The sequence below is a fragment of the Helianthus annuus genome, chromosome 11 (genome assembly GCF_002127325.2).
Source record: "Helianthus annuus cultivar XRQ/B chromosome 11, HanXRQr2.0-SUNRISE, whole genome shotgun sequence".
NCBI classification, from domain to species: Eukaryota; Viridiplantae; Streptophyta; class Magnoliopsida; order Asterales; family Asteraceae; genus Helianthus; species Helianthus annuus.
Window position 1 is genome coordinate 29,366,430 of NC_035443.2, and position 20,930 is coordinate 29,387,359.

The window sequence follows — 20,930 nt, forward strand, 5'->3', positions numbered from 1 at the left end:
ATAATATGTTTTCATTAGATTTTATGAATCTGGCTTATTTTATTTTTTGGCACCACCGCAAGTAGGTTTTTGTTTTTCCAACCTTTACCCTTCAACATTTAGTATTGCCATTTGCAACCCTTCAACTTTCTAAAAACATTATAATCATTTTTTATTTGCTTATATTTATGTAAATGCCGATATAAATTCAAGTGGATTACGTTTCTTTGAAAATGGGTAGGCTCAGATATAATATGTTTTTTTTCTTTTTTATACGTTTTCAGTTGATCTGCTTTTCGCATAAATTTTGTTTTAGAACAACTCAAACCAAATATAATATGTTATCATTAGACTTTATAAATTCGACTTACTATATGTTTTCGCGTCACTGCAACGCGCGGTACCATTTTTATTTTAAAAACATAATGTTTTACTTATTTTTATGAACGTGTCGGCATAAGTTCAGAATGGTGTGGCGTTCGATGTAAATTTCTTTCGCAAATAATTTGGGCCATATGTAATATGTTTCCGTGCTTATTTTTATATATGTACATCTTCAAATTGTCTACGTTTTGACGTAACTTTTATTCAGAAACGATTCAGGTCTTTACTTTACAAATCCGAGTTACTTTACATCTGAACCCGCGCAATTACTAGTATCATAAGTTTCGTGCTTATTTTTAGGTATGTTTTCAGTTAGTTTACGTTTTGATGTAAATTTGTTCGGAAAGAAGTTGGATCAAATATAAAACGTTTTCATCGTGCGGTATAAATTTGAGTTACTTTACGTTTCGGCGTTGCCGCAACGCACTATACCATTCTTTAACTTAAATAAACATAATTTTGTTAAGCCCTTATTTTTATGTACGTATTGGTATAAATTTAAGTTGGTTAATGTTTCAACGTAAATTTCTTTCGCAAATATGTCGGGTAAATATAATACGTTTTCGTGCTTATTATTATGTTTGTTTCAATTGGTCTGCGATTTAACGTAAATTTGTTCGGAAACAAGTTGGGTCAAATAAAAAAAGTTTTTATCGTGCGGCATAAATTCGAGTTACTTTACATCTTGGCGATGTCGCAATGCATTACACCATTCTTTAACTTAAAAAAACATAATTTTGTTAAGCCCTTATTTTTATGTACGTGTTGTTATAATTCAAGTTTGTTAATGTTTCGACGTAAATTTCTTTCGCAAATAAGTCGGGTCAAATATAATACGTTTTCGTGCTTATTTTTATGTATATTTTTTCATTTGGTTTACGATTTGACATAAATTTATTCAGAAACAAATTGGCTCAAATATCATACGTTCTAATTATACAGTATAAATTCGAGTTATCTTACATTTTGATACCGTCAAAAACACGCTAGGAAATTTACTAGTTGTTGACATTGACAAATAGACATTATATTATTATATATACAACCATCTTTTCCATCTTTTGAAGTTGGGAATAGTTTAGAAGGATCTGGGATGGGGGACCATACCATCATCTTAACTCTTAAGATTCCTCCCGAATATTAATTACCAGACGACACGTCCACGTTTAAAAATAGGAAAACAAGAGCTTCGTGGAAAGTGGTATACGCGAGTTTAACTCTGCTGTCTTCCGATGGCTTTTCTTCTTCTTCCAGGAACCTCTATACACCCAGCGACCACCTTTCTTTCCTTTGATATCCTCTATATATTATTATATATACAACCATCTCTAATCATATCTTCTCAGCAGTTTCAAATCAACTCCACAATCACTTAACCAACTTATTCTCTCGATCAATGGATAGCAACAACAAGGAGTCTCAGTTCCATGATTTCTTACCTCTAATGGCGGACAAACTGGGAGGAGATGGTCTGATTGATGAAATGTGCAAAGGGTTTCAGCTGTTGATGGATCAAGATAAAGGGGTGATCACTTTCGATAGTTTGAAGAAGAATTCTTCATATTTAGGTCTTCAGGATCTGTCTGATGTTGATCTTTGGAGCATGTTGAGAGAAGGCGATTTCGATGGAGATGGTGCACTCAGTCAGATGGAGTTTTGTGTTCTCATGTTTAGATTAAGCCCTGATTTGATGGACCAATCTGAGTTTTTGTTAGAACAAGCTCTGGAACAGGAGTTTGATAATTTCCAATATTGAATTGTAATTCTTCATTATTTTTAGAATTATGGAACCTGTTGATAATACTCCCAAAGCACAAATCTGTTGTCTTCATGCTAATACTGAGTTATACTTTATGTATAAGCTTTAGAATTATTGAACCTGTTGATATTACTCCCAAAGGACAAATCTGTTGTTTTCGTGCTAATATTGAGTTCTACTTTATGTATAATTTTTAGAATTATTGAAACTGTTGATAATACTCCCAAAGGACAAATCTGTTGTTTTCATGCTAACATTTTATACTCTCTGTATATTTGGTTGTCTACGGAGTTTAATATATCTTACAAGATTTGTTAAAGTCCAGTTTTCTTTTAAATTAACAGTTTTAGAATTGGTATTTTAATTAAGTCTATTAAAATATTTGTACGTTTCAATCATAGACTATAACTAGTTGAATTTCGAGCGCTATGCCGCATGTTCCGTTAGTTTTAGCACCGCTAAGACACCGGCAATCGGAATAGTTACCATAAAAGATATAATAAACGATATCGACACATGTTTTACACAACTAATAGATATAAAAATGAATACGGTAGACGTACCGATGTTTGACTGTCATGGTGCCGGTTCTGTACCGACATTCACAATAGTTTACTATACAAAAAAAACCTTTATTGCAAATACAATTCCATTTTTAACTAAATTTGTACCAAACCATCGAGAAAACCATAAAAGAAATACCGATACAGTTACCGATGTTTAAACTTTTTCGATTTGTCATAGTCAACATTAAACACTTAGTTATATTTCATTGGTTCGAATTTTAAATAAAACTTTTACTGAAACATAGATATATATAAGCATGTCGTAGCGGTATATTCGTTCTCCGATGGTCTTTAGTGTGGATGGGGGTTAGTTTTCTCAGTTAAGTGGGTGTGAAATGACAAGAATGCCCTTTATAAAACTTAAACCCAACCCCATGTCCACCCAAACCTACCTTTCTTCTTAGCTCTTCATCTTCTCCATATCCATTCTTCCAAACCCTAATACCCACACCCCTTGTACACTTCAATCACCCACACCCGCTGCACACTTCACTCACCGACCGCCACAACACACCACCACACCCACTTCACACTTCAATCACCCAAAATCCCTAACCTTTTATCTTCATAATACACATCAACAAGACCGAAGCCCTAGCAGCAGACGACAACGGATCTTATCCCAGAGATTTCATCATCGAAGAGATTGGAAATCACTCAGGTTAAGTAAAGGATGGGGATTTCACTACCACAGAGATTGAAACATTTTGGGATGGCAGAGTTTCAGTATGCTTATTTGGATGGGGGATTAAAAATGGTGGTTCTATGTGATAGTGGTGGTTGATTTCAGGTCTTGATGGCGGTGGTAGCCGGAATTCTGGTCGGGCCGACGAGGTAGGTGGGGGTGATGACGGAAGGGAGGGTGGGGTTGGGGTAAGTGTTTTAGTGGGAGGTAGACGGTGGTGTTTGATATTGGTTGTGACAGGACGAGATGGTGATGTGGTGAGTTGCAAGTAGAGGATGACAAAGGTGGACTGGTGTCATGGTGGTGGTACAACGGTGAGGGGTTTGGAGTGGATGGTGTGTAACAAATGTGAAAGGTGACGGTGGAAGGATGGTGGGGAACGATGGAGGAGGTCAGAGGGAGGGTGTGGATGGAGGTTGGATCATGGATGTTGCATGTTGTATTGAAGAAGAGGTAGGGTGGAGCCATAAGGCTTTATTTAATTATATTCTTTATTTATTAGAAGGCCATTTTAGTCATTTCACAGTAACTTAACATCAAAAACTAACCCCCATCCATACCAGTGACCATCTGAGAACGAATTTGCCAAACTTGGGACTATAGTTGTAATTTTAAAAATGTTGAGATTATAGGTGAAATCTGGGCAAACCACAAGAACTATTTGGACACTTTTCTCAAAGTGGAATCATTGAATAAATAATACTGGAATTATTGAACGAATTTGTTTTATTAATAATAATAATAATAATTATTATTATTATTATTATTATTATTATTATTACTAGGGGTCAAATAGTCTTTTCACAATAAGGTTCAGGGGTAAAGTGGACTTTCCATCAATGGTTAAATGGCATGGACTCAAAATGTAGCGATTTTAAAACCATAGGGACTTAGACATCCAAAAATTTCCAGCGGGAACTCAAGTTGACACCACCCAAAACCTTAAGGACGCAAATTGCAGTTTACTCTTGTTATAAAAAAATAGACATATTTTATAGTGAGTAAACTACCATTTTGGTCTCTGTGGTTTGGGCAGTTTTGCCATTTTAGTCCAAATCTCAAACTTTTTAAATCTGGGTCCCTGTGGTTAGCATTTTGTTGCCATTTTAGTCCAAAACTCGAAATCTCTCATTTTTTACTGTTTTAAGGTCCCTTTTTTTCTTTATCTGCAGGGGTAGTTTGGTCCATTTAATTTTCATTAAACCAATTCCTTTATTAAAAAACCCCAAATATAAATACCCCCTTATCGCAGATCAATTACATCATCATCTTCAACCTCCCAATCGAAACCCTAACCAGAGATCAAACCCAAAAAAAACTAACCCACAGGAGATCGAAGAACGACAATGGTGGTTTGCACTTGTGGAGCCTCAACCTCACTGAGAACCTCACGTCATCGTCGGTGAAAGATCCGATGACTTCGTTGAGTTTGTCGCTTCCTGGAGTCGAAAATGAAGCGGTTACGGTTGCGGCTACGGCAAACGCGACGCCGATGCAACTAATGCCGCCGTCTCCGTCGCCGTTACCGTCGCAGTCGCCGGTAGCGAGCTAGTTACCTCCGCCGGTACCAATTCACGCGATGTCGTTACATCAGATTCGAGTCGAAAATCATCAAAACCTAAACCTAAACAACAACTGCAACAACGCAGACGTGATGACGTCAATTCCGATGGCGATTTCAACGGCGATGCGTCAGCTAAAGGTATCACGAGATCCGGTACCTTCGGCAGCTCCGGCCGCGGCAGTGGAGCAACCAGAAGAGGTTTTGACTCCGTTTAGTGCGGAGTTTTTTTCTGTGATGCAAGAGATGATAAGAACAGAAGTGAGGAACTATATGACAGGTGTAGAACAACATAATAATCAGCAGAGATCCGGTGACGGAGGCGGAGGAATGTGTATGAAGCAGGCGGCAAGTGGCGGTGGTGACGGTTTTAGGAACGCAACGGTGGTGAAGAGGATTGGGATTAGCAAGATCGATTAAGTAAACCCTAGATTTATTGGTAGATGATGCTGGTGGTGGTAGATGATGATGGTAGGGGGTATTTATATTATATGGGTTTTTTAATAAAGGAATTGGTTTAATGAAAATTAAATGGACCAAACTACCCCTGTAGATAAAGACAAAAAAGGGGCCTTAAAACAGTCAAAAATGAGAGATTTTGAGTTTTGGACTAAAATGGCAACAAAATGCAAACCACAGGGACCCAAATTTAAAAAGTTTGAGATTTGGACTAAAATGGCAAAACTGCCAAAACCACAGGGACCAAAATGGCACTTTACTCTTTTATAGCTTTTACAGATCTTTTTGAAGTTTTTATACTTGCAGAATAGTATAGATAGATATGGGATGGGGACAGGGCCGGCTTTGGGTCTGTGCGGGAGGTGCCACCGCACAGGGCCCAAAATATCTAGAGGCCCAAAATTGTTTAAAATGTTTAAATATATATAAAAAGTGTAGCAAATTATTAACAAATTCACGTTGTTGGTTCAATGGATGCGCAACTGTTTAGTGGATGGGCTATTCCGGGTTCGAATCCCATTGTAGTCATTTTTCCATTGTTATTTTTTTTTATGTAATGTCATGTTTATCTTATGCCTTAAGGGGCTGTTATAAAACAAGGGGAAAGCTCCACATTTAAATTTGGGCCTAATAAATTTGTAACCTCTAGTTTTTTTCTTCTTATTTAACCATTTACATAATAAATTTTACATGTTTTCTTGTTTAATTTTGTAGGTTTTTAATTTCTCATTTAACCATCTACAATATAAACTTAGAAAAACCTAATATCTAGCTTGAATTAATTTTTTTTTTTTTGTATGAAAAAGTTCATGTTGCCAAGTTAGTTTGGATATGTTTACATACATTACAGTTCATTTTGCTCAAATGATTTAAGTGTTAGTTATTTTTGCTTATCCGGAGAGAGTTGAAACTAATGTTATGCGTATTAATTTATTTGTAACATAAAACTAGGATTTATTGTTTTTAATCGATGCTAGCATTCACTCTATGAACATGGATAATTATGATACATTGAAATATAGAGAAGAATCGGCATGGATTATAAATACTTGATCTAGAACTTTATTTTCAAAAATGCTAAAAACCTCACGATTCGCTTAAGTATTGTGGTTTTTTTATATACGATTAATGAGTTTATATTATAGCAAGAGGGCCCAAAGTTTTTTTGTCTCGCACAGGGCCCAAAAGTTTTTTATCATTTTCGGAGACGGCCCTGGATGGTGACCATCATCTCAAGCTTCCTTCCGAATCTTAATTACCAAACGACACGTTCACATATAATAATAGAAAAACAAGAGCTTCGCAGAAAGTAGAATACGCGAGTTTAACTCTGCTGTCTTCCGACGGATTTTCTTCTTCTTCTTCTTCTTCTTCTTCCTGGAACCTCTATACACCCACCGACCTCCTTTCTATCTTTAGTTCCCTCTATGCTTTCTATATATACAATCATCTATCTTTATACCTTTTCATCAGTTTCAACTTTATCAAATCAATACAACAGTCACCTAAAAGACTTCTGGTTCTCTAGATCGATTAATGGCAACTAACAACAACGAATCTCAGTTTCATGATTTCTTACCTCTAATGGTGGACAAACTGGGAGGAGATGGTCTGATTGATGAAATGTGCAAAGGGTTTCAGCTGCTGATGGATCGTGATAAAGGGGTGATCACTTTCGATAGTTTGAAGAAGAATTCTACATTTTTGGGTCTTCAGGATCTTTCCGATGCTGATCTTTGGAGCATGTTGAAAGAAGGCGATTTCGATGGAGATGGTGCACTCAGTCAGATGGAGTTTTGTGTTCTCATGTTTAGATTAAGCCCTGATTTGATGAACCAATCTGAGTTTTTGTTAGAACAAGCTCTGGAACAGGAGTTTGATAATTTCCAATATTGAATTGTAAATTCTTGATTATTTATATAAATTATTGAACCTGTTGATTACACGACCAAAAGACAAATGTGTTGTTTTCATGCTAGTTTTCTTTTAAACTTACAGTTTTATAATTAGTATTTTATCAAGTCTATTTAAATATTTATAGGTTTCAATCATAGACTATAACCAGTTGGATTTCCCGCGCTACGTGATGGGTTCGGTTAATTATAGTACCGCTACGATACCGGGCAGTCGTATTGCAACCGGAAAAGATATGCTCAAAATGATATTGATATTGACACATGTTTTATATCAATCATAGATATAAAGTCGAACACGATATACGTACCAATGTTGTTCGGATGATATTGATTGGGTTTGTCATGGTACTTGCAGGGGCAGACCTAGCAAGGGTGGTGGGTGGGTGGGCGCACACTTGAAAAAAATTAGTATATTTTATTAGGCAATCCCGCCCGCACCCCTTAAAAATTTGGTTAAACCCCTTATCTGCACCCTTTTGAAATATTTTTTGGTTCCCCCACTAGGTTCTGGTTCTGTACCGGCACTCGGAACAGTTTACCGTACCAAAAAAATACTTTGTTGTGAATACAACTTCGTTTTACCGAAATTTATACCAAACCGTTTGAGAAACCATAGAAATAAATACTGATATGTAATAAATATCGTTTCGGTAAAGTACAAAAGAGTTTTATATTTAAGCCATTCGATGTTTAGTAGTGTTTTTTGCCATTACGTCTTGATGTTCTGGGTTGAGCCGCAGGCAAAATGAATGGAACATGTGTTTATGATTTTGGTTAATATTAATACAATTTTATTTTTTAGGGTTTTCTTTATCGGGTGTGATAATGTGAGATACTGTTCGAATTCCCACAACATCCTAGGTGCAAGGCACGGGTTACATCATTATTACTACTATTGCTATTGTTGTTGTTGTTGTTATTATTATTATTATTATTATTATTATTATTATTATTATTATTATTATTATTATTATTATTATTATTATTATTTAAAAATAGACATATTTTGTTGTACACATCTTTGCTAAGGTTTTTATACTTAATAGTATAGAAAGATATGAGATGGGGACCATCATCGCAAACTTCTCCCGAATCTTAATTACCCGACGACACGTTCGTATTTAAAAATACAAAAACAAGACCTTCTTCGAAAGTAGAATACGCGAGTCCAACTCTGTTGTCTTCCGATGGCTTTTCTTCTTCTTCCCGGAACCTCTACACCCACCGACCACCTTTCTTTCCTTCTATATATTATTATATATACAACCATCTCTAATCATATCTTCTCATCTGTTTCAAATCAATTCCACAATCACTTAATCATTTCTTATTCTCTCGATCAATGGATACCAACAACAAGGAGTCTCAGTTCCATGATTTCTTACCTCTAATGGCGGACAAACTGGGAGGAGATGGTCTGATTGATGAAATGTGCAAAGGGTTTCAGCTGCTGATGGATCAAGATAAAGGGGTGATCACTTTCGATAGTTTGAAGAAGAATTCTTCATTTTTGGGTCTTCAAGATCTCTCCGACACTGATCTTTTCAGCATGTTGAAAGAAGGCGATTTCGATGGAGATGGTGCACTCAGTCAGATGGAGTTTTGTGTTCTCATGTTTAGATTAAGCCCTGATTTGATGGACCAATCTGAGTTTTTGTTAGAACAAGCTCTGGAACAAGAGTTTGATAATTTCCAATATTGAATTGTAAATTCTTCATTATTGTAAAACCATTTTAGTCTCTGTGGTTTGGACCATTTTGCTAGTTTAGTCCAAAGGTTTCATTTTTAACCTGTATGTCCAAAAAGGTTTTACAGTTTCCATTTTAGTCCACTGGGTTAACTTCATCAATTTTTCTGTTAACGAGAAGGCCAATTCGATAATTTTGTATGTAATTCTGTTAACTTAAAGGGAAATTCAGCCATATAAAATGACCGAATTGGTCTTCTCGTTAACAGAAAAAATGGGTGCAGTTAACCCAGTGGTCTAAAATGGCAACGGTGAAACCTTTTTGGACCCACAGGTTAAAAATGAAACCTTTGGACTAAACTGACAAAATGGCCAAACCACAGGAACTAAAATGGCATTTAACTCTTTAAAAAAGAGTAAACTTCCGTTTTGCTCCCTGTGGTTTGGTCACTTTAACGGTTTTGCTCCAAACCTTTAAAAATAGCCATTTTACTCTCTGATGTTTCGATTTTTTTGCCAGTTTGCTCTCCGCCTCTAACTCCATCCAAATTGTTTGTTTTTTTATTTTGCTCCCCGCAGGGAGCAAACTGGCAAGAAAACCAAAACATCAGGGAACAAAATGGCTGTTTTTAAAGGTTTGAGGCAAAACCGTTAAAGTGACCAAACCACAGGGAACAAAACGGAAGTTTACACTTTAAAAAGTGTTCAGATTTGGCTTTGTAAATTTTTATGCATTGCTAAGAAATACACTAACTCCTTTCCTTCTTGCTACAAAAGAAATATGTATGTATCACCTACAAAGTGTTACACCATCTGTAATATCTTACTACAAAATAAAGTAAATTGCGATTTTGGTCCATCTAGTTTAGTGGTTATTATTATATGTTTAAAGAAATTAAATATTTACAATTTACATACTAAGTATTTATTTTATTATGGTTTTGATCCATCGCAATAAATTCATTTAATTTATAATTACATCCTGATCTCCTTCAAATCATTTCCCTCTCTTTTCCTACTTTGGCACTTTCTCTTCATACATTAGTTCTTTTTATTTTATTTTAGTTATTTTTTTAATATAGATTCAAACTTTATAATTTACAAATTTCTTATAAAATTTAGTTTGTGAAACACTCTATAAAGCTTATATGTTTTGATTTAGTTTCATTCTAAAGATATCTTATAATAAAACAACCACTAAATCCAATACTTAAAGTTTATGATATAAATTAGAAAATTAATAAACTTAATCAATTAGTCTTATTTTTATAGAACATGTTTTAGGGTAGTCTTACAATTTAGAAATTTTCAAGATATCTTAGAATAAAACAACCACTAAGTTCAATACTTAATGTGTATGATATAAATTAGAGAAGAGTAAACTGTCATTTTGTTCCCTAAGCTTCAGGCACTTTTGTCACTTTAGTTCAAAACTCAAATCATTTGAATTTGGCCCATGTGGTTTCAATTTTATTGGCATTTTGGTCTAAAAGTGAAGTCAGCTCAGATTTCTCCAAAAAAAAAAAAATATTCGTTTTTTTTTTGTTCTTTTCCTCAGTAATTTAAGTTTAATGAAGGGCAAAATGGTCATTATACGTTTATTCTAACAAATTATTAATTAAAATAATTAAATTAAATTCGATGTTTGACCATATAAAAGCAGACAACTCTCTCTCTCTCTCTCTTTCTTTCTCCTTCCCACCATCCATCACCGCCTCAACCAACATCTCCCTACAACTAATCCATCACCGCAACTACATTCCCTCTAAGCCACCACCCCCTGCAACCCATCCACCACAACAACTAACGCCCCCTGTAACCACCACCCCATGCAACCCATCCACCACCGCAACCAACAACCCCCTTCAACCAGCGCCCCCTGCAACCACCACCCCCTGCAACACATCCACCACCGCAACCAACAACCCCCTTCAACCATCGCCCACTGCAACCACCATCCCCTTCAACCGATCCACCACCGCAACCAACAACCCCCTTCAACTACCGCCCCCTGCAACCCATCCTCCACCGCAACCACAATTCCCCTGTAACCCGCCACCTTTAACCACCATAACCCACCAGAAACACCTAACACCACCTGTCAAACACCACTTTGGATCGGAACCCTGGATACCCCTCACATAACATCCGTTACCACACCAAAATTCCAGATCTATTGATTCCACCAAGTGATTTGTGACTAAGGAGCAAGAAGTGTGTTGATCTTGAGTTAAAATAAGAAAGAGAAGGAAGTAGGGTCTTAGATGGTGGTGGATGTTTCTGAGCCTAACCCTAATCCATCATCTTCTCCAACCCTCTTCAAATCTGGTCACTGGTATACCACAACCATTCGAAACCCTAGCCAAAACACATCACATCCACCTCTTCAACTAGTGGCGGGGGAGGCGTTAAACCCAAGGCGATGGCGGAGGTGTTTAAAGGAGGCGGTGGCGGAGGTAGTGAAAGGAGGCGATGGCGGAGGTGTGTAAGGGGAGGTGGTGGCTCAGGTGTTTAAGCGGAAGTGGTGGCGGAGGTGTTAATGGTTGGCGGCGGTAGAGGTGTTGCGGATCTATGGGGACGAAGGGTTGGAAGATCGGAAGAACCAAAGCCAACGAATCAAAAACGAGGAGCAAAATTCTTCCTCGGTTACCACCACCTGGTCTTAAGCTCAATACTGTCTAATCAGCCTGCATACCTCAATTGTTTCTATCTTTTATTGTTGTTCAAGATCTAACAAAACCCATAAAGTGAATAGGGGTTGAAGAAGATGCTGGATTAGGGTATTAGGGTTTGCATTTGGGGAAGATGATGAAATTTGTCTACTTTTATAAGGTCAAACATTTAATTTTATTATTTTAATTAAAAATGTGTTATAATAAAATTATAATGACCATTTTACCCATGAGGAAAAGGATAAAATACTAGGATTTTATTAGACAAATATGAGCTAATTTCACTTTTGGATCAAAATGGCAACAAAATTAAAACCATAGGGACACAAATTCAAAAAGTTTAAGTTTTGGACTAAAGTGGAAAAAGTGATCAAACCTCAAGTAGCAAAATGACAGTTTACTTATTAAAGGATTTAACCTTAATCTATTGATGGGATTTACTAAGTATGATGATGATGATCTTTTATAAGGTTGTCTTGCAATTTTAGAAATTTAGTTATGATCTTTTATAAGGTTGTCTTGCAATTTTAGATATTTAGTTTTACAATAATTCATGAATAAATTTTATGATTTGTTTAAAATAGTGGTTGGTTTATAAATTTTGCAATAATTGGTTTGTATTAAGATATTTTCTTGTAATTTTTTTAAATTAATGAAATTTTAATTTATTTGTTTTATATAAATAACCATCAGCTATTTAATTATTAAAAAAATCAATTTAATGTAATAAGTTTTTCTTATATAAAGAATGTCTTTCAAAAGAATTACAAGAAAATAGAACACTTTCAGAAGTAGCATTATTTTTAATAAATAAGAATGTTGATTAATATAATAAATTATCGTTCGTTTTTGATTTTTAAGTTAGCTAAAATCTGTAAAAAGTGTGGTTTTACCAAGGAGAGCATCACTAGGTAGGTTGGGTCATGGGTGGTGGTGGTATTAATGCCTTGATGGTGTCTCAGAGTTTATTTGCACATGCACCTTCACTGGTTGTATGCTTGTTGTGTCCATTCTTGGCTTATTACTCAACCTGCACATTCAGCTCACACCATCAGACATAAAAGAGTATTTGGTACAACTGAAAGTCTCAAACTAAATAAAGTATAAAATCATTGTCATACGTACAATTTCTTGCTGGATCTATATGTATTATGCTAATAATGCAGGAATGTGTAGTTAATATGCACATAATGGATCTATCCATATAATTTTTTTGAAAGGCTAAATTTTATTAACAAAAATCAAACGGTACAACAAGCCCAACGATGGATAGACGGACAACCCAAAATTACAAATAAGGAAACTTTTAGAAACTAAATTTACACCATTGCTCCCATTCAAACGGTTCGATCTTGGACCGATTCTTAACCCATAGGTATCCCAATGTTTTTAGTTCAGCTAACATGTTTCCAATTTCCAAGTTTTTGGATTTGAAGGTAACTTCATTCCTTGTTCTCCATATGAGCCAGCACACCGATAGAATTACCGTTTGTATTAATAGCCTTTTGACTATGGAGTCATCGCCTAGGTGGGTGGAAAATAGATCTTGCAGTGAGAAGGCGTAAATAGGAGGAATGTTGCACCAAGATGAAATTTCCTGCCATATCACTGTTGCCACATAGCATGAGATCAAAATATGATCGAGAGATTCCTCCATTTTCCCACAGTGCGGACAAACAAAAAAGTTAACCTGGACACCTCCTCTAATTAATTCCAACTTTGTTGAGAGTCGATTATTAACCATATGCCATCCAAATATATAAACCTTTTTAGGGAGCCATTTATTTCATGCTAACCAAGGTTTCTCAGGTGCCAGAATCTGCTCAGATAGTAAATTCCTGGGAGATTTAACTGAGAATTTACCATCTTTACTTATAGACCACGTCCATCTATCCACGCCATTGACTCGCGGAACCGTGTAGATGCTATTAATGCAAGTCTGCAGTTCAACAATCTCCTCTAGGCTCAATGGATCCCTGCTCCAATTCCAGCAAAGAGCTAACATGTCACCTTCGAATAGTACCCGATCGATCGCTGACTGAGCATAACTTAGACTGTTCCAGCCGGAACAGAGCTGGAAATAATTCTTTGAAGCATGCATTTCCGACCCATCGATCCGTCCAAATCTTTATTGTTTCCCCGGTCCCCGGTGTACCCAAAATTAGATTGCCTAAAGAAATGTTTTTATTTTTCAGTTCCATTTCTACCCTGTTAATATTGGTCCATATACCGGATCTGCCGCTTTTGATGGGTAAGAACTCCCATCTTCTGGTGGAGTGGTGAAACCCTTTTACAACTCTTCTGCATAACCTTTTTGGTTCCGCTTTAAATCTCCAACACCATTTCGATAGTAAGCTTCGGTTAAAATCGTGAAGAGATCCCAGACCTAAGCCACCTTGATCCCAAGGTGATATCACACTTTGCCATTTAACCCATGACATCTTTGATTTTTCGTTTGTACCTCCCAAAAAAAAATTGCGTGTCAATTGTTCCAGTTTATTCAGGACCGATTTTGGTGTCACGGCCCCCGGCCCGGTGTGACCCAGTCCAGAAGCCGCGGGACAGAAAACCTGTTAGTGCCGTAATGTCTATCGCCTTCGTCAATCCGAACCTTAGCGAGAAACAATTCAAAACGAGCTTTATATTGTAATATTTAGATAGAGTTAGCAAGGTGGCATTTTGGTAATTAATGAGAAATCTCATTAATTCCAAGGCCTATAAATAGGAGCTTTAGGTTTAAAGTTGAAGACTTTTTGCTCATTTGTGATCTAGGAGCTTAGAGTTTAGAGAGAGAAAGTTCTCTCACGTGATTCTCGGCTTTGTACACGTCATCTTATGCAATAGAATCACGTTATTAGTACGTTCTTGTGTTTTCGGTCACGCACGTTCACGGATTCCGCACGTCGAACGTTCGTTACGCAATCGTACGGTGTCAAAACCGATCCTACAAGTGGTATCAGAGCTCAGGAGGAAGAGTTCTTACCGATTTAGCTTGTTTTCACTGAAAATTCTGATTTCTACTCATTCTTTCACGTTTTTAACCGAATTTTTCAAAATTGAACGGGTTTTTACAGTCCAAATCGGCTGAATTTTTGATATGTTGTGCGAAAACACCTGATCTATAACCCTACCAAGTTTCAGATCCAAATTCCTAGCCGTTTAGGAGAAATCGAAGGTTTTAGGTCCGATTTCGTGTCAAATACCTGATTTCGCTCGAAAATACCTTAATTTCGCTCGAAATACGTTGATTCCGCTTGAAACTTTAGTTTGATTTCGCTCCAAAACAGTTTATTTTCTGATTTCGCCCGAAACTTTATCTTGATTCCGCTCGAAATCAAACAAGTCTGATTCCTCTCGAAGTTTAAATCTTGATTTCGCTTGAACAATGTGTTTCGACTGAATACAGACGTTGCGGCCCAATAATATCATCTTGATACTAGTATTTGTCGGCCATTGTTTGAAATCCATGTGAATATTAATTCTAAAACATTGTTCTTGGCGATATTGAAAACAATCGATCCAATCAGCAGTAGATTTATTGTCGGATCCATGTGCTTTAAATGTATCATAAAACTTGTCGGCCCATGAATGTGTTCAGATCCACTAATTGATCGGTCCAATGAGAATTTGAATGTGTGTCGGTTCACTGTTTACATCGACCCAATACATTTAATAAGTCCATAAATTGAATTGTGAACCACTAATTGATAAGGCCCAATCAAAATCATTTAATGTAACGACCCATGTGAAGTATTAATTGAATTGTCAATTTGATATTGTCTGACAAATTGTCAAATTGCATGTGAAGGCCCAATGAGAATTTCGGTCAAGTAAGAAATTGAGATTACAAGTTTTGGTCCAATCAGAAACAATACGTGTCGGCTGGATTGAAATCAACAAGTGCAAATTGTTGTCGGACTAGTGAGTTTTAGACCCAATCACATTTGAGCATATTTGGTATTTTTGTCGGCCCAAGATACAACAAATTAAAAGAGCGGCCCAATCACAAAGTTGAATGTAATAAATTTTGTCGGCTTAGTGGAAGTGAAGGCCCAATCATAAAGTTTGTGGTGTTACCGAGGATGCATTGTGATAAGTTGGTGAAATAGTTCGGCCCAATCAAAATATTAAAACAAGAATAGTTGTCGGCTGCATGTGAATGTTCATTAAAGGTATTTGTGAAGTATCGAATACACGTACGAGCGAATTCTCACCTGATCAGTTGTCACCTGATTTTTGCTACTCAATCGGATAGTCATTTGATTGTGTAAATTTTTGTATTGTTTGAAAATCTGTTGTTGTGAATTTTTCATTAGCGAAGCATGGGTTCTGAGATTTATATTGCACAAAATAAGTTTGATTGTTTTACAAGTATCAAGGGAGAGTCTTGTTGGTGCACGGAATGTCTGTTGACTACGTTTGTATTGAGTCTTAGGTCTAGAAAGGTTGTACGGAGTTGAAATTCAGAAATTAGGGTTTTAGAGTGTTAGTTTCGATCATAATGACATATGTGTCACTATAAGCGAAATCATGATCTTGTAATTTCGCTCTTAGGTCATAGTTGTAGGGGGTTTCGCTCCAGTGTACACATAGTTGGTGATTTCGCTCATCAGGTCATAGGTGATTTCGCTTATATGGTCACCATAGGAGCGAAATTAGCAGCCTATAAATACTTGACTTGTAATTTCATTTGTAACCATTGGAGCGAAATTAGGTCATGTGCTAGGTGACGAAACTCTGTCAAAATTCATTCAGAAAGCATTAATAGAGAAGGAAATTGAAAGGAAAAGCTGTTGTTACTTTGTCTACATTGATTCCGCCTTTGTACGCAAAGATGAACTACCTTAACTGACTTTTCGGGTCATAAAACGGCCCAACAAGTGGTATCAGAGCTCAGGACGAGGAGTTCATACTACTACAGCTTGATTCTACCAGATTCTCTTACTTCTACTCACTTCTTCTTATACTTTTCTGATTTGAACTGGTTTCTACGGTTGAAATGGACTGAATTTTGAGTATAACGTGTAAAACATAGAAATAACAAACCCTAGAAAGAATCAGGTTAAAATACGGCTTAAAAATGGTAAAAATACACTAATAACCTGATTTCGCTTTTACGGACATCGAAGAGATTTCGCTTATAAGTGCTTGATTTCGCCCTTAGAACCTAATTTCGCTCATAGATACATCCTAATTTCGCTCTTAGGGACTTAATTGTTTGATTTCGCTCTTGAAGACACTTCTGATTTCGCTCATACGTCATCTTGATTTCGCTCATAGGTGATTTCGCTCGAAATCACTGTTTTTCAAAATTTCGACAATTTTTCTAAGTGATTGCTGATCTTTCAGGTACATTCAAGATGGATGACATTTTCTTGAACCTGTTTAGTGAGATGTACGCTTTTGCTGGAAATTCGGGAGATGATACATCTACAAGCAACAACAATGAGAACCCGCCAAATGTCAAGAAGAAGTTATCGGATGCTTTGGAGGTTGAAAGTGCTTTCGGAACTTACAAAAAACCACCGAAGTTGATGGCTATTGAGGAGTATAGTCGGTGGGCAAAGAAATTCGAAGATTGGTTGATGGCTTTTGCGTTTCTGAGCTGGAAGAGTCTCAAAAATGGATATGATAATGGAGGCAAAGAGGGTGAAACTTTATCAACATCTGATGAGATAGAGTCGTTTGTTGCTGAGCAGAAATGTATTGCGTTGTTGTTTCAATCTGTTCGTGAAGATATAATCTCTCTGATCGGATACTCTAGTGCAAAAGATCTCTGGAAAAAGTTAGAAAAGAAATGTTTAGGAAGTACTGAAATCGTGAAAAACAAAAAGAAACTTCTTAGGAAAGAATTTGATTTGTTCGGGTGTTTAAAGAATGAATCAGTTTTAAAAATGATTGAGCGGTTTGGACATCTGAAGCTGGAACTAGCTAGACATGGAATTAAGTATCCTGAAGATGAGCTAGTAGACAAATTGTTCGATTCGTTGCCAGACGAAATGGATTGGCAATATTATGCGATGATGCTGAAAAATACTATCAAAGCGCCAGATGTGTTGACTGTAGATTTGCTGATTGAGAAACTCGAGAGTCATGAGTTGGAACTACAGAAGACACACAAAGTCAATCACTCATTGTACCAGCAGAACTTGGATTTGTATTATCCAAAGAGCATGATGCCAAAGAAACATTCTCCCAAAACTGCGTTTTCTGTTGAGAATGTCTCCACACCGAACAAAGAAAGTCAAAGCACTGAATATCACAGTGGTTATCACAGTGGATCTTCATCAAATTCAAACCAGTCTGAGGCAAAGAACTTGTTTCAGTGCAACATCGCTGTAGACATGAAGAATGCTCAGAATTTCAGCGAGGAGTCAGCCAAGCAACAGATGGTTTTCCTAGCGTCAGTATAGGAATCATATGAAAGCCTTGTAGCTGGGAAGATAGGCAACACTAACCTAACAAAAGAGGACTATGATCAAATAGATCCTGAAGAAATGGAATTAATTGACATAAGGTGGTGCATGGCCAGTGCTGTTCGTCGAGCTCAGCGTTTCATGGAAATAACCGGCAGGAAGTCAATTGGTGGACCATCTACCAAGTTGGGGTTTGACAAGTCCAAGGTGACATGCTTCAAGTGTAAGCAAAAAGGCCACTTCAAGCGTGAATGCAAAAACGCGTATGTTGATGAGTCTGAAAACCCATTCAGGGAAGATTACTACAAGAAGGCGATATATCATCAAAACAAATCGGAGCCGCCAAGAATGAAGCAAATTGAAGAGAACAAAGAGAATAAAAATAGAAAGATGAAGGAACAAAGTTGACACAATCCCTTTCTTTCCGTTGGTCAACAACCAACAAAGTTTTCTTGGGGTTTTTCGCTTCAATAGCAGAAGCAAAGAAATCTAGAGCTCTTGTGGTGATTTATGATGATGAGGGTTATGACTGGAGTGAACTGCTACCGGAGGAAAATGCGGTTGGTTACGCTTTCATGGCAAAGAATGAACCTGTTCCGTGGAAAGACAACAGAAATGAAGAACAAAAGTATAATTACAGAAGGTTGTTGGCCACAAACAGAATGATCAGAATATCTGGTATCTTTTCGGAAGCAAAGAGAGCAAATAGATGGGATCCAGATAGGGAGTGTTATCTTGACCCATATGGAAACATTGCTATTGATCACAACACTCTTGATCTAGAGGCCATAATCAAAGAGTTAAAAGATGAAGATGATTATTGGCAGAATAAATGGTGGGGAACTGGAGACGAGAAAGCGAAAGAAGAGAAAGAGAAGAAGGAGAAAGAAGAGAAAGAGATGTGACACCCCAGGAAAATCAGTGAACAATACAGCTTACCTAGCTTCCTCAGTGAGTGCATACCAAATTTCGGGACGAAATTTCCAATTAGTTGGGGATAATGTGACAACTCGAACTTTAGACCTATCGTTGTGTAACATACGTGAACGTGTGATGATTTTACAAACTTTGATGTTAATGAACGTTATGATGTTTATGTGCATTATGTGTGTATGTTATGTCTTGCACGAGCCCAAACTACACAAACCGATCACACAAGCCGGGCCACACCTTGTTCGCGGATCCAATAGGCAGCCGAGTGGGCTCGGCCCACTCCCCAGTCGCAAACACTAAACCCTTTGGTAAGGGTTTGATTCTCATTATTGTTACAAAACATAACACACACACAACCCTAGAAGCTCTTGCTCTCTCTCTCTCTCTCGGCTTGCTTAGAACCCGACGGCAGGAACATCCACAACTCGGATCACCCTCTCCCCTCTCTAATTCGGTTAGTATGTTTTGATTCATGAGCATTCGGATAGTTGTTGATGATGATATTCTTGTGACCGATTAGTATGTTGATTATATGATTGATTATTGTGTATTGGATGATGAGGGTTAATGTTTATGATAATCGGTTTGCATGCATAGTATATATAAATCATTGTAGATTTGAAAATAGTATGATGTTAGGAATCGGGTGTTTGATTAATTGGTTAAATTGTTTTATGGCTATGCTAGTGTGTATGCTAGTAATAGGAATCACTGTTAATGCGATTGAAGGTCTTGCATGTTTGGTCATTGTTCATGATTACGTGTTGATTAGCTTAGGGTTCATGTGAATTTGATACTTGATTTCCTTGTTTGATCGATAATTGGTGGATTAGAAACTGTTAATTGATTTCTATAAATTTGGAAACGTGTTAAATGATTGTAACCGATATGCTAAAGTATGGAAATCAGGAAATCAGTTACACACTGGGTTGCGACTCAGATTGCGAGTCGAAACCTCACAGTCTCGACTCGAGACCACAAGCAGCACAAGCCGAAACCTGGGTTGCGAGTCCCGTTGCGACTCGTAACCGGACCATGACAAGCCGAAACCACCTGTTGCGACTCGTAACCAGCGGTTGCGACTCGTAATCCCTTATTGCGACTCGAGATCGCCGGTTGCGACTCGAGACTAGCTATGCACGTACACTGTTTTGGGCCTACACTGTCACGGGCCCAATCTTAAGACTGTTATGTTATTGGACTGTTTATCTGTTGGACCGGTGTGTTATTTGGGCTGTTTATCATTCGGGCTTAGATATTAGAATCACACAAGAGGTGTTTATGATATGCTGACTGTTTACATGCATGAGTGTATACCATGACTTATACGTGCATAATTTGAAGTCAAAACCTGACTTGTATAATAACCATGATAGGACGTGGTTGACCATTTACTTGCTACCTGTACTCTTTGTGTATCTGCCGAGCAAACCAAGGTGAGTTCACACAGCCAAGGCATGGGATTCCCGGGTTGGGAATTGAGTTGGATATGTTGAATATGGAATGATTACTCGTACTTACGCATTCTCTAGACTATAGACCATCGTCCTCAGGTTAGTCAGGACACGTTACGTAAAGCCTACGTAACCCAGTTTAATTGTCATTTGTCTCCCGGGTCGGGAGGACACGTTACGTAAAGCCTACGTAACCCAATACCATCTACTGGCTTCCAGGTCGGAAGGCCACGCTGCGTAAAGCCTACGTAGCCCCCACGCGTACCATGTCCTCGGGGAAGGGCACGTCACGTAAAGCCTACGCGACCCTGTACGTATTCCTGTTCTCGGTAAAGAAGAACACATGGTCGGAAGTTAGTCTAGTAAGTACCGCTAATGAGAAGCCCTCATTAGCCAGGATAAACATGGGAAGCCCCTACCAGTAATATGAACACAAGGTTTGGGAAGCCCCCACCTTTA

The 20,930-nt window shown here is 37.4% G+C and overlaps 4 protein-coding genes across 4 annotated transcripts; all 4 read left to right on the forward strand.

Annotated features, from left to right (window-relative positions):
- Positions 1–1,544: 1,544 nt before the first annotated feature.
- LOC110889926 (calcium-binding protein PBP1) lies at positions 1,545–2,324 on the forward strand. The gene has a single exon (XM_022137498.2). The coding sequence runs from the start codon at positions 1,760–1,762 to the stop codon at positions 2,117–2,119; it is 360 nt and encodes a 119-aa protein (XP_021993190.1). The 5' UTR covers positions 1,545–1,759; the 3' UTR covers positions 2,120–2,324.
- Positions 2,325–2,972: 648 nt separating this feature from the next.
- On the forward strand, positions 2,973–5,410 carry LOC110887978 (transcription factor MYB73-like). Its single transcript, XM_035979834.1, has 4 exons — positions 2,973–2,994; positions 3,479–3,561; positions 4,626–4,850; positions 4,926–5,410. Exons 1-4 carry the CDS (start codon positions 2,973–2,975, stop codon positions 5,352–5,354), a joined length of 759 nt encoding a protein of 252 aa, XP_035835727.1. The 3' UTR covers positions 5,355–5,410.
- Positions 5,411–6,777: 1,367 nt separating this feature from the next.
- LOC110889924 (calcium-binding protein PBP1-like) lies at positions 6,778–9,077 on the forward strand. Its single transcript, XM_022137496.2, has 2 exons — positions 6,778–6,928; positions 8,651–9,077. The coding sequence occupies exon 2, from the start codon at positions 8,652–8,654 to the stop codon at positions 9,009–9,011; it is 360 nt and encodes a 119-aa protein (XP_021993188.1). The 5' UTR covers positions 6,778–6,928; position 8,651; the 3' UTR covers positions 9,012–9,077.
- LOC110889925 (calcium-binding protein PBP1-like) lies at positions 6,930–7,353 on the forward strand. Its single transcript, XM_022137497.2, has one exon. The coding sequence runs from the start codon at positions 6,930–6,932 to the stop codon at positions 7,287–7,289; it is 360 nt and encodes a 119-aa protein (XP_021993189.1). The 3' UTR covers positions 7,290–7,353.
- Positions 9,078–20,930: the final 11,853 nt, after the last annotated feature.

What these genes read in the sequence shown, in the direction of transcription:
- LOC110889926 (XM_022137498.2), top strand. Translation starts at nt 1,760, where the DNA reads ATGGATAGCAACAACAAGGAGTCTCAGTTCCATGATTTCTTACCTCTA.
- LOC110889924 (XM_022137496.2), top strand. Translation starts at nt 8,652, where the DNA reads ATGGATACCAACAACAAGGAGTCTCAGTTCCATGATTTCTTACCTCTA.
- LOC110887978 (XM_035979834.1), top strand. Translation starts at nt 2,973, where the DNA reads ATGGTCTTTAGTGTGGATGGGG. An exon ending in GAAGGGAGGGTGGGGTTGGG is followed by an intron (nt 3,562 to 4,625) that starts GTAAGTGTTTTA and finishes CCCTTATCGCAG; the next exon opens with ATCAATTACATCATCATCTT. An exon ending in CGGTTACGGTTGCGGCTACG is followed by an intron (nt 4,851 to 4,925) that starts GCAAACGCGACG and finishes GTAGCGAGCTAG; the next exon opens with TTACCTCCGCCGGTACCAAT.
- LOC110889925 (XM_022137497.2), top strand. Translation starts at nt 6,930, where the DNA reads ATGGCAACTAACAACAACGAATCTCAGTTTCATGATTTCTTACCTCTA.